Source organism: Phyllopteryx taeniolatus, chromosome 7 (assembly GCF_024500385.1).
Source record: "Phyllopteryx taeniolatus isolate TA_2022b chromosome 7, UOR_Ptae_1.2, whole genome shotgun sequence".
In the NCBI taxonomy this organism is placed as follows: domain Eukaryota; kingdom Metazoa; phylum Chordata; class Actinopteri; order Syngnathiformes; family Syngnathidae; genus Phyllopteryx; species Phyllopteryx taeniolatus.
Genome location: NC_084508.1, coordinates 10,593,395 through 10,606,763, shown reverse-complemented (window position 1 = coordinate 10,606,763; position 13,369 = coordinate 10,593,395). Strand labels below are relative to the sequence as shown.

General features: G+C 40.6%; 1 protein-coding gene across 3 annotated transcripts in view; it reads right to left on the bottom strand.

Moving 5' to 3' along the window:
• Positions 1-281: 281 nt before the first annotated feature.
• Positions 282-13,369, bottom strand: part of atf6 (activating transcription factor 6) — a 50,478-nt gene continuing 37,390 nt past the window's right edge. For 2 of the 3 annotated variants that reach the window (XM_061779252.1, XM_061779251.1), the window contains exons 15-16: positions 11,569-11,653; positions 282-1,497 (exon numbers count right to left, since the gene is read on the bottom strand). In XM_061779252.1, the coding sequence (XP_061635236.1) occupies positions 1,301-1,497; positions 11,569-11,653 (282 nt within the window). In that variant the 3' untranslated portion in view covers positions 282-1,300. The remainder of the gene's footprint in view (positions 1,498-11,568; positions 11,654-13,369) is intronic. The other variant, XM_061779250.1, reaches the window with a different exon arrangement.

Here is a 13,369-nt window from a genome sequence, read left to right as displayed (position 1 = left end):
TCCCCTAACTTCTTGTGAGTACCAGTAGTGTGTGTGTATGTATATATGTGTGTGTATATGCTGCATGTTTTCTTTCTTTCCAAAAGCCCCCATGTGCAACAACCGAATGTCTGTTTTAAGCAAGCAGATATCTGGGGGTGAGATATCTGGGGGTGACTATTTGTGGATGTGGGGTCCTGCAATAAAGCCAAAGATTGTCAATTCAGCTTTAGACAATAACAGAATGATTGAAAACTAAAAACAAAAAAAAAGTCAAAAATAAAGCAGCAGATATACATACATACAGAAAATCCAGTGTTTATTTGAGTGTATGCACAAACACACATCTTCCATGTCCTTAACTGTAACAGGCTTGCAGTGACATGGGAATCAACGTTTTTCTGAAACACACACAGGAAACGGGCTAAAATAGGCAAGTAGCAAAACAGAGATGCATTAAACTCATCAGCACATAGACTGAAATTATTTTATTTTTTTTAACAACTGCTAATGAGACATTTCTAACCAAAACTGAACATCCAAGATCTGTACTGCAATACAAACTACTAAAACTGTTATTACCCCACCCATTATATATATTTCTTACATTTCTTACATTTCCCCCCAAAAGACGGCTTCTGAACTCAAAAAGCAATTTGAAAAATCCCCAAACAACACTTTTACACAATACAACTTAAAGACACACATGAAAATACGCATTTTGTCAAAGGTTATGACAATCAAAATAAATATATAAAACATCTCTGTTCAAATATTATATATATAATAGAAAGCAAAATGTCTTCATCATTACAGTAGAAAAACCGAAAACACACCAAGGACATACACATGGTGGTCAGAGTTCAGAGGATATATGACTTCCTGAGCGTCCTGTTTGTAGCTGCATGGAATCTCCTGTAGTATTTCCAAATAATGTATGAGTAACAACGTCTCAATCCCCATTCAGCTGTTTTTGCCTTTTCAAAAAGATGTGCAAATTGGAATATTATTCTTTAGCTTAGTTGATCCAGACAGGAGGAACAAAAAGTAGAAGTGGACTTCAAGATAGAGCTGCTATGGTGCATTTGTGTTGTGATGGGGTGACTCAGGGTTCACTGCTCAGCCCCCTGCTGCTAAGCAATTACCTGTACGTGGGACGTCTGGGGTTATATGGGGAAGTCAGTGCAGCCACATCAGGAGCTAGCGCCAACCGCTGATACTACTTTCCGGAATTCAGGCCACGACAAAGAATGTGGTGACTGGATTGATGTGAAATAGTCGGTTTCAATTTTTTTACCAATTTGAATTGCCGAAGGTTGTCCTAGGCAGACCCCACAAGCACGTCGACGGGAGCAGCAGCCTGGGTGTCAGCCGGTGAGCGCTGATAAAAGGTTTGCGTGCGGTTGACCCGCAGCATTGGCGGGACGGTGGACGAGCGGATGTGGAGGATCCTGGTGTCAGTCACTTCGCAATCGATCTGCATCATCACCTCGAACTCCTTGTCTCCAATGATGCTGTCTGTAAGGGTAGAAGAAGAGTTACAAATGCTATCGCAATAAAAGGGGACCACATCCTGGAAAAGTGGCTTTTTAGAGTTACAAATGCTATCGCAATAAAAGCGACCACATCCTGGAAAAGTGGCATTTTAGTTGCTTGTATACAGATACTTGGCTCTCCGAGTGCCTGCGGACAGTGAATCCTAGTTTACACACACACATTTCAGAACCACCCATAATAGGGAAAAACCCACAATAGAGAGACCATATCTAAAACTATGGTTTTGTTTTACCCCATCCAAACACTTTAAATATTTACATTTATTAAAACACACTTTTTAAAAATAGTGTAAACATTTGAATACACACAATTGCAAGCATAAAAGGCTTAGAAAATACTGCTCGCATTGTCATGTCTGTACATTAGATATGTGCCATAATGAGGCGGGCCCTGGTGGGGTAGCATGTGACGTCGGCGAGTGTCCGGCTGTGAGCTCTGGCCGAAAGCAGCTCCTGCGTGAGTGTCATCATCGTGTTTGAATTTAAAGCCTTTCACACTGAACTAGGTTTGCACGGCGGGGCATGGAGTAGGGACAACAAGCTTGCCCGTATTTGGAAATGCTGGCTTTGCTGCCTACCAGGAAGTAGCCTGGAAGCTTTTCCTGCTGGTTTGGATGTGAAGTAGACTGAACCTCTGCAATTTGGATTTGTGTTAGCGTGGTCACGAGCTCTGTCCATCGCAGTGCCTTCTTGACTGAAATAATACTGCCCTCCCGAGTTTCTCCACTTGGTAGCTAACTAGGCAAAGAGCCGCCATTTTCTTTTCTTGAGACATCCGGATTACACAGAATCCTCCATCCATTTTCTATACCGCTTATCCTGTTCGGGGTCTCGGGGAGGTGGACCCTATCCCACCTGACTTCAAGCAAAAGGCTGACAACACGCTGGACTGGTCACCTGCCAGTTGAAGTTCACAATAGAGACAAATGACCATTCACTCTAACATTAACACTGTCACCGAGTGGGAACTGAATCCATGTGGTGTGCAAAAAGCCAAACGCTAAGCAGATTTGCAGTGTTATTTGAATGGAAAGGCAGAGTTGCTGCACCCAACAGTAAAGGGAGGCGTGGTGAGCAGTGGTTCATTTCCATGAGACAGGACACCCTGCTTAAAACTGGTTGCTCTGAACAGGGCTGTTTAGAGAAGGCGATCTTAATCTTTGGGGTATGCTGACTGATGCATGTCATATAGACGTTTGAAATTTGTGGAAATAAAGTGTCTCCTCCAATTCATCTAGCAGTTTAGCTCCTGTTGAATACTAATCCTGTAACCCCTTAAGCTGAAAAAAGGGTGAGAAAGGATTTTTTGAGGCAGCTGCCGGCTTGCTTGCAGATGGGAGCCTAGAGGTGAGTCACGCTGGATTTCTCCCTCGTAGAGAGACAAAGCGACTCTCAACGAGAGCTGGGCACGCATATTTGAGAAGAAAAAGCAGCGTGAGAGGAGAGCGAGAGAGAGAGAGAGAGAGAGAGAGAGAGAGAGAGAGCGAGAGAGAGTGGGGGATGCAGAGCTATCGGGCCTCTTGTGGGTTCAGAAGAGGCAGTTTGGAACGAGACCAAAACTTACCTGACCAATCTTGAAACTTGAGACAAGCATGTGGTTTTCTAACATCTCAGACAAATGTCCTTTTAAAAGCAGACAGGCTTGTAAAAATCCTTTTCTGTCGGGAATCTATTAAGATTAATACTAATGTCACTCAGGATTACTCTATCCATCCTAATTTGGATAGCAGTAGTGGTAGATGTACATTCCGCTCCAAAAGAATTGGAACAAACAACTTTTACTTTTTGTGGTAGACATCAAATGCTGGAAATGTGACACGAGATCAACATTTCAGCTTTTATTTCCAGGTAATTACATCTGGCTCAGATATCTCACAAGATAAAACCTTTTGTTTGAACCCATCTATGTATTGTAATGTGTGTTTTGTTGCCCAGGTGTGTCGTACCGCCATTTTCTGATTTGCTATCTATACCAGTTAGAGGTATACCATAGAGCTGTCCGTGGGTACAAAACTTTCCACCTTCTTTATATTTAATCATATGCAAACTGACGACATGGCCTCCTGGATGAAAGAAAGTGAAGACCAATTCATCGACATGATTCAGGAGAGGCCATGGAGAGACCTGTACGACATCCCTTGCACGCCAGTGCTACCTGCAACTTTCTGGCAAACATCCTGTGTCTGTGCTAGCGAGACTGAAACCGATATGATTGGTTTATGCTTTTGGTATTCCACAGCCATAGAGCTTCTGGTTAACAATTTTTTTTGAATGAGGGACACAGACCTCGCTGCCTGATGGTATGGAGGGGTATTACTTCTCACGTATGCGTAGAAGGCACGTGGTAGTCTGGCGTCGTCGTTGAAGTGCATCTGCCGTCACTTTAACCAGCCAGACATGACCATCAACTTGGTGCGTCACTTCACTCTCTTAAGAAGGAATAACCTATTGGTAGAACTGGTAGACTGAGGAAAACAACAAGTCTTCTGCTTTGTGATTCAAAGCTATGATTAACAGATGATAACTTAAAAAGCAGACTTTCTTTGCAAGATTGCAAGAGACAAGACCGATCCCCATAAAGGTAACACCAGCCCTGGAACAAAGTCTTATTCAGTTGTTTCTGCTGAAGCAGTAGGAAGCTTTTCAAATACATCAAGTAAAAGCTGCCATATTTTTCCAGCCACCTGTGCAATACATCAGACTCCAAGATCTTCACAGGGTTCTCTTTTGGAGGGACAGTATGGGAGCTCCCTCTACTGCCTGGAAGATTCCGCAGGTGTTCATTTCATTAGATGTCCGTCCTGACTATGACCTCATCTACTGCTGAGATTCATCCTTTGGACCTGCAGTGAAACACACTTAGCAGACCTCTTTGAATGGGATCCAGGCTGAGGATCTGTTACGCTATGGCTATTTAAAAGTACCTCCACCCTGCTCATCCCTGTGAAATGTAAGATAACGCTCTCAGTTTGGTCCAGCTTGTAGAGTCTGCTCGAAATGGAGTCAACTGCTTGGGGAAGCAGTACTGGTGCTCTAGGAATTTTAATCCACCAGCCACTGAAAATGTGCTTAGGAAAGCACAGACCTCAGCCAAGACCACATTTCTGTCATACGCAAATCCAAGAATCAAGCCATCACACATTCATACAATAATCTATGGTCACCGGCCACATCATTAGGTACGTCTGTATGATGAACCGATTAGAAAATATGGCTTACAAAGATAATAAGGCTCAGTTTTTGTAAGTGGACAGTTTACAATGCATTTAAAAAGCATCTTTTAAAACGTTTACACTTCTTTAGAGTATGTGGGAGGGGTACAACTACATAAAATATTTTTATATGGTCTATATATTGTGGATTTTTACCTAATGCGGGTGTGTCTGGAACATATTCCCAGTGCAAAACAGTGGTTTACTGTAAAGGATCTTTCCCCCCCCCCTCAAGCCCTCCTACAGTTGTAGGTGGCAGACTTTTTATTGTATTTTATTGCAACTTGTATTTGATATCATTATGATTATGCAGCCATTCCTAACAAAATGTCCAATGAAATGAGAGCCGTGAGTAACATGACGCTGGTTAACTCCTCAGTCACTTTCAAACTGATTTGGTGAAACGACTGTGCGCGTTTGTCCAGTTGTGTAGCGTTTTTGGCTCAAAGCACATCAAATGAAGACTCCAAAAGTTCGTAAGTGACACAGTACGGTTACATTTGCGTCAGCTACCAGGCAGATTGATAGTTCTACTTTTAAATACAACCACGATGTTAAAAAACATTGTTAGATGCATGTATTGCCAATTGAATAGCCTGGATTCTGAAGATTCCACAAAGAACATGGGTCAAATCTATCAAACCAATCAAAACTTTGTACAAGGGTGTCATACACACTTACACTACAACTAATCTCAGAAAATGAATGGGTGACTTTCTGTCACAAAGAGTGCGCCAACAAAATGTAAAAAAAAAAAAAAAAAGTTAAGTTGACGGAGTGAATCTGCAACCTCAACCATATGCCAAGTTCCTGATTTTGTTTTGAGACTTCAAACCCAACTAACTCTACCCTATAATTATTCTTTAAAAGAGACCAGAAATTCTAATAATTACCCTGTAATTTGTGGGCTACGATCTAAAGGATCACATTCGATTTTTGGGTCTTTATTTGTTCCCTCTTATGTCAAACCCTCAGTCTTTCACCAAACTACACAAGCACTCTGAAGAGTACAATGGAACAACATCAAGCTCTTTGGTGAAGCTGCCCAAGCTGCACCCCGCCTCTGCATGGTCTCCTTCTCGCCTTTACAGATACCATCTGGAGGTGTTCCACAACATTTCTGTGACACAGCGAGCTACTGCGGCCTGATAAAAGCTGGAGGTCTGGCAAGGATGCCTTGGAGTAATCCGGAGAGCAATTTCCAGAGGATGTTATCTGCCACATTGGCTCCAACTTTGAAAGGAACGTTTACAAGTGACCTGACATTGACCGAACATTTCAAACTCAGAAAAGGATATAAATACACTAACCGGTGCCGTCATTAGGTACAGGTCTAATACATAATCTTGAGATCCAAAATAAGAGCTAATATTTTGCCCTTCTCATGAAGCTAAGTACAGTGTACCTCTACTTAAGAGCTTTTTGAGACATGAGCCATCGCTCGGCCCATTTTTGCTTTGAATTGTGAGCATAAATTTGAGATATGAGTGCGAGATGGTGGCTGCGAGCAGTTTCTTTAAAAAAACGAGGCGTCAAGCTGTTAATCACGACTCCAAGTCGAAGTTTACTGTCAAACTGAAAATAAAACAGAATTTCACATTGTGTATTTAAAAACAACAACATAACTTTGCCTTAGGAATGTCTGCTGGTTCAATGCTAATGTACAATGAACAACAGATGGGTTAACGCATAGCATCGATGCCGCAGGATTGTAAAGGATATCTGAACACAAACGGCGCAGCAAAACATGCTGAAAGACAATATAACAATACTCACAGACATCTTTATCCTCTGTGAAAAAACAATGCCGAATGTTTATATTACACTGCCCCTGATGGCCATGGCGTGCACACCAGAAAGAGACGCACAATTAATTAATTAATCATGCAAAAACTGTTTAATTCTTTACATTGTATTTAAATAGAAATATAAAGTATTTATTTCTGTACATTTTTACACAGTACAATACTGTAGAATCCTATTTTTCTTACTACACTTTTTGTTGTTGGTGTTTTACTGAAAATATTGAAATTTCCATCCATTTCAATGGGGAAATATGATTTAAGATATGAGTGTTTTGTTTTGCAAGCGTGGTCACGGAACGAATTAAACTCGTTAGTCAAGGCATTACTGTATTAGAAGCAGCTTTTTGACTGATGCAGTGCCGTGTTACACCATGTTGCACCAGATGTAACAACAACAACAAGAAAAAAGCCGAAAGAGGTCTGTGTGGAAAGTAACCTCATATGGTTTCCATCTATGGAGCCTATCCCAGCTGACTATGGACGAGAGGAGGAACACACCCTGGACTGGTTGCTAACCAATCGCAGGGCACAAACATACAACCGAGCATTCACACTCACACGGATGGCCAATGTAGTCATCAATTAACTTAACATGCATGTTTCTGGAATGTGGGAGGAAGCTAGAGAACCCTGGAACAAAAAAAACCCAAAAACTAAAAACAAAAAAAAAAAACAAAAAAAAAGCTTTTTCCAATTGTAATTTAGGCTTTACACGATCACGATTTTTGGGGCCGATCGGCGAGTTGAAAAAAACGATAACCGATCACAAGATGGGGAATGTGTCCATTTACTGTACATACTTGTGTACTTAATTGCTCCAAAAATTTGATTTACAATAAATAATGTATCTTCGTGCATCTATTTATGCCAGTGAGGCATAGTGACAGACAGACCAAATGATAAATGATCTTCTAATAGATGGCAGGAAGTAGATACAGTAATTATTGTGACATTTATTGTTTGTTGGTGTTCCGTGAGATTTTTTTAATTGTAAAATATGTTGCTTGGCTCCATAAAGGTTGGAAATCACTGCTCTAGTCAGATCGTGTATTCTAATCAGTCAGGTCAAACCAACATTACAACGTGACAGAAATAATGGGTGCTAACTTACTGTAATTAAATTACTTCACCCAGACCGGAGCTTTGGAGCATGATTTGACAGAACGGCGGCATGTTTACGTCCAACCGTTCGTGGTACCACTAGCTTGCTAGGCTACATAACGTTTTGTTGCTTGCTTGTGTGCCGTATCGTATTAAAAGTACGTGAACAAGCCTTAAACGAACATCCTCTCCTGTCCTGAGGACCGGTGACCACCAACACACGTTTCCCCCCATTTTGTCCTTATAATACAAAGTCGGCGCGCGCTCCACTCTTGTCGTCGTCGCCACGGTAACGAGTGAATCCGGTCGCATTTGAGTTGACAAGATAAAGCCCAATGATTGTAAAAAACAGGATGCGGTAGTACCGGAATACAAGATTTTATTGCAGTAGTCTGACATAGTGCAATCGTGAAAGAGCAAATTTCCTTGTAGTCTGATCCGGGCATTACGTGTTGTCTGTCTCAGACGTGTTGTCTGTTCCACACCGCCGACGTTTTTTTGTTTTTTAAAAAAAAAAACTTTATTGGCCATCAGATATTTCCAATACTACGTCAAAAGATGCGCGACAAGGCTAAAAATAAACTAGCTTTTGGATTCAAATATACTGGTCACGGGCGACGCGGAGTAAATGTCTTTTGCGGAGGCGAATTATGACAAAGCCGATCAGGATAAAATGCAAAATATCGGCCGATAACGATCAGCTCGATAAAATCGGTGTAAAGTCTATTGTAATTATCTGGGTTGAGGCAGAATTGGTAATACTTCCCTTGAATCGGATCTCATTCCATGTAGATACAATATCTGACTAAATGGCACAAAGGCACATTTTACTTGGTTAAGTACAATGAGAGAGCATCAATCACGCTGGTGAGAGCTCTAATGGGTATGCAAAGTTTAGATTTGAGCAGTAGGAAAATCCTTATTACCTTAAACCCCCAGTGACTGCTGCCCGTTAGCCGCAGAGCGCATTTACTCAAGAGTAAATAGACCGTCTCCCACGGTCAATCCACCTGTAAATGATGTCATCGCCCAAACATTCCTCTCCTCCAAACATGTCACTTCCACTTGATTGAGCTACTTTCAAACTCTATGGCTCATTAAATAAACACACAGTACTTATAAGGAGCCACTGCTCAGTCTGATACAACTTCGGGGAGATGCCAAAAGGTCGAGTAACTTTACTAGAAAACTAGTGTATGCCTATAGAAGATATTGTGTTCAGCTGTTAACCAAAAGATCACTGCACATTAAATTTGTCCACATCCAGATGAAAATAATTTAGTGACTGGAAGTGAACGGCATTCCTCAACAGGGAGCTGGAAAAAATTTGCTTCCACCACGGAATAATCACGCTCCAATAAGAGGACAGTGTCGCTCAACCAGTTGCATTGAATCGCTTGGAAGTTTAAAAAAAAAAGGGGGAAAATCTAAAAGTCTACTTTCCTCACATAGAGGAGAGAAGGTGGAGCCATACCAAAGAGTCACCATCACACTTTTGGTTTCTAGCCTTGTGGCATCTGGAGCAGCAGCTGCTGCGCTTGCATTTGTGTTAAGTTAAACCTGGTGTCGAAGTCATCAACCTCGTCAACGAGAGGCAAAACGTTCGCCCTGGCTTTCTTTGAGATCTTCGGGGAAAAGACTTGAAAAAGAAAGCACACTGGATGAATGTGTGAATATTATGCAAAATCTGTAGATTCTTTTCTTTTGTGAAGAGAACTGCTCCAAACCTTTAGATGTCATCCTGAATGGCACCTTTGTTTGGGCCTTCATTTCATCAAATAGCTAAAAAATGAGGTCTAGGATTTCACAATTGACTGCCATGTGACTGACAAAGACCTTAACATACCTCCTTGAAAAGAACCAACAAAAAATAATATTTATCTTCATCACTCTTCATCCCAACAACTTCCTTACAAAAGGCGGGGGAGTCAACTCATTTCCCAATAGGCAAGTCTTCCTTGCTGAGTAGACGCAATGTGATTCATTCCTTTCTGTTGGCTTATAAAAAATAGAGCAAATATGCTATTGGCCGCCTGCCATTGAGAAAGATAAGAGGAAGGTAACAGAATGTGTGCAATACAACGACTTCTTTCAGTCTCGACTGACATGCATTGGAAATGATGCAACAAATCTTGGAGAAAAACCTTATGAACTCAGAAATAAAACATATGCAACCTTGAATGATTCACAGGACGGGTGACAGCCAAATGGTGACCTAAGTGTAACAGACACCGTGGGGGTTTACCTCTCATCCACCAGTTTGTCTTTCCAATAGGCTTAAGGAAAAGTCGCTGGTATCCACCAGTGATGGCCCAGAGCCGCCATGCTAGATTAGATAAGATAAGTGAGCTTGCACTCTATTACTTGCAACCTAATGCAACTTTCCCACTGGACTGCTTGGTTTGGGATGGTCAATTTTCCACCTCCAAATAGTACAACGGGAAAATGTGAAAACCCCTCTGCACTGAACACATAATCAGTTACAAAGAGACCCTCTAACAAACAAGAAAGAAACAGCAAACGTATGTTAACATTAGCATGTGTATTAATTTTTGTCCTTTTTAGCCAAGAAAACAGGCCGCTGCAGCAAAGTGGATTGTGGAGTAGAATAGTGCAGAATCCAGAGCAACAGGGTGATCTAACTTTAGCCTGTGCATTTCGTTTTTTTCCATTCAAACCCAAGACAACAGTCCGCTGCGACTAAGTTGAGACGGTGGAGTATGGTTTGGGCGATATGACCTAAAATTCATTTCACTGTATAAATTGCATCCCTTCACGGCAACGGTATATATCGCGGTATAAACTTCATTATAATGGACATATTTTGGAATGGGTTATATAGGTTCTTTAAGTAAGCTAAATTGACTAAGTTCAATAAGTTCTCAACAACAAAAAACAAAGATGTAACGTAATCCTGAGAATGCGGTTTTGCAAATCTCAAAACTTAAATTCATTACATTATGGTGCAAACAAACCCAATTAACATTGCTTGCATTAGTTTTCTCTGGGTACTCTGACAGTCTCCTACATTCCAAAAACATGCATGCTAGGTCCTTTGAAGACTAAATTCCCCATAGGTATGCTGAATTGTTGTTTGTCCGTGTGTGTCCTTATTATATAATATATTTTTTTGTGTTTTTTTTCCAGCTGTGTATCCTCAAAGTTAGCAAAACTTCAACAGTGAATCCATGTTAAGCCGATTAGGTGCTGTGAAGTGGAAAAGGTAAAGGATGGAATTCCTTGCTTCGATACGTCAAATTCCTCAAGTTATGTCAAGTTTTTTGTGGTGCACTGGGAAACGTCTCAAATATATTCAAGTCCATCTTTACACGATATCTGGGGGGATTGGGCATATGGAAGCTGCCTCTCCAGTTTAGATTTTAGCTTTCTTCAAAACTATTGTTTTCATGTGTTTTAGATTTCTTTTAGTACTATCATTATTATATAAACATGTCAGCCCTGGCATCTGTTAAATTATTTCAAGTACAACATTTGCAAAGCCACCGCCAAAAGGAAATCACAACACTGAAAAAGCTTCTTTTTTTTTTTTTTTCTTCTTTTTTTCCCCTCAAATCTTTGTGCCTGTATGTGGTTTGGACAGTGTCTGTGGAGCCACGTTGCAGCTCTGCTAAATGGAGCGGAGAGAAGTACAGGCTCAGGGACGTGACAAAGGGCAGTGAGGACTCCAGTTGTAAGATATTTTTGGTAAAAATTTAACAATGATATTAGATTGCAACAGGCAACACTGCACAACAATGCTCGAAGTTTTCTGTTCGGGTCGTGGATGTTTTTCATTGTAAGTGTTAAAAAGGACAAGTAATGTATTCATGTGTAGTGCTCCTGAGCTCCCAGTTCGCCTTGAATGTGAAAAGTGTTGATTGATCTACTTCCACAACTGTTGTGAAGAGTCCTTACCGTTTATGTTCATGGCAGGCAACACCACAGACATCTTAGGGCGACTTCCTTTATTGTGGTTGGTGGCGGGAAGTAGGAGATGATCCTGAGAACCAACACAAAAAGGTTATGGAAAAGTATTCAACTGGTATATGTATAAATAAGAGGCTTCTCATTTTAGGGTGCTGAAAAGATCGGTGTGGTCAATAGTGTTAATTTCTTAGAAATGTCACAAACTGAGGCCAATTTCCACACTGCAGCCTATAATCAAACTCGTTTTTGCAAAGCACTTTTGTGTCCTTCATTCCCAAGAGACAAAAATGGTGAAGTGATTCATTTATGGCATTGCAAATAATAGTAGTCTGAGATGGGAGGTAAGAATTTAATCTGAGTGCATCCTTTTAAACATTTCCTGCAGCTGAATGTAAATGCATTTGTGCAAACACCCGTGCGACTATGAGATCAGTATGAGGATTACGGGACACAGTTTTTTATATCGTGTGCGCCAAAACCACTTATGCTTGTCAACAAGCCCAAATATGAAGACAAGGATATGAAATCCACATCAAACACGAAATTTGTGACAAATGAATCATCTCTCACTCATAAATAGGCTTGGCTTTTAGTATAATTTAGTATAGCCTCACACAAACACGAGCCATTACATGTTCTTTCATTTCAAAACCGTATTTCCCACATAAGTCAAACTTTGGCCAGAATCAAACCTTTAGCTGAACATACAATGTTTTAAGTAACATTCTAACAAGGCCCTGCTATAAATGCAGGTTGTTTATTAAAAAAACAAAAAAACAAAAAAAAAAATATTCTGTTTTTATTCTTTGACTGGCCATTGCTCATTTTAGGCAAAACATTTTCCCCCCTACATTTAAGTGCAATGTTAATGTTCAAACTGGGCATAATGTTACAGTGGCTTACAATATTAAACCTACGTTTTAGGAACAAAACCTCTCATCAGTCTTCTTTTTGATGAATACTTAGGCCTACTAAGCTACTGTATTTGAATGTTAGTCATGATGGTAGTACTTTTTTAGTATTTGTTTTAGGTGGTACTTTGTGTAGAAAGTTTCAGAACCACTGCTTTAGATGCTCATTGAGCTCAAGTCACGCAAGATATGCTTTAAGTTTCATGAGATTTTCAGATTTGCGAGATGTGCCACAACAACTCAGGGCTTTTCATGACATTGAATTTCACTTTGGGAGACCTTTAGGTTGTTACAACTGGCAATTCTACTGCATTATTTAATAGTAAGGGTATACGTTAGTTAGAAACTGCCCTAATTTTTGCACACAAATATAATGTGTTCAGTGCACTGTCAATCACTTTTATCACTCTAATTAAGAGTGGGTTTTAAGAAGTAATCAGTGGTGTTGTGCAAATATGTCGTTAAAAGATTGCAGTCTGACATACATGCTTGTGGCAACGCAAGGCACTAAGAATAAGTTGGAAGCCATCAATGGGAGTAATAAATGCCTCAAAATGAGAGGGTTCTTTACTGTGTGAGAAAACATTGTGTACATTACTGCTAATTATCAAGGGACTTTCAGCTCGACTAACTGACAGAAGAGCTTCACGCTCCATGACAACAGGTACATTTTCCTTGAAACATTATGGATAAGACCCTCGAGTGAGTGTTTCCACCACGTCACCTCAATACACTCTTCCATAAAGCTGCAGGTGCCATAACATAAGAAGTATGAGTACTTTAAATATTCTGGCCTTGCTGAGAAGTACATTTTCCATCACCTCAGCTCATTTCAGGCTCAAACGAAGGCTGCAGGTGCTTGTTTTACTGCCAATGGC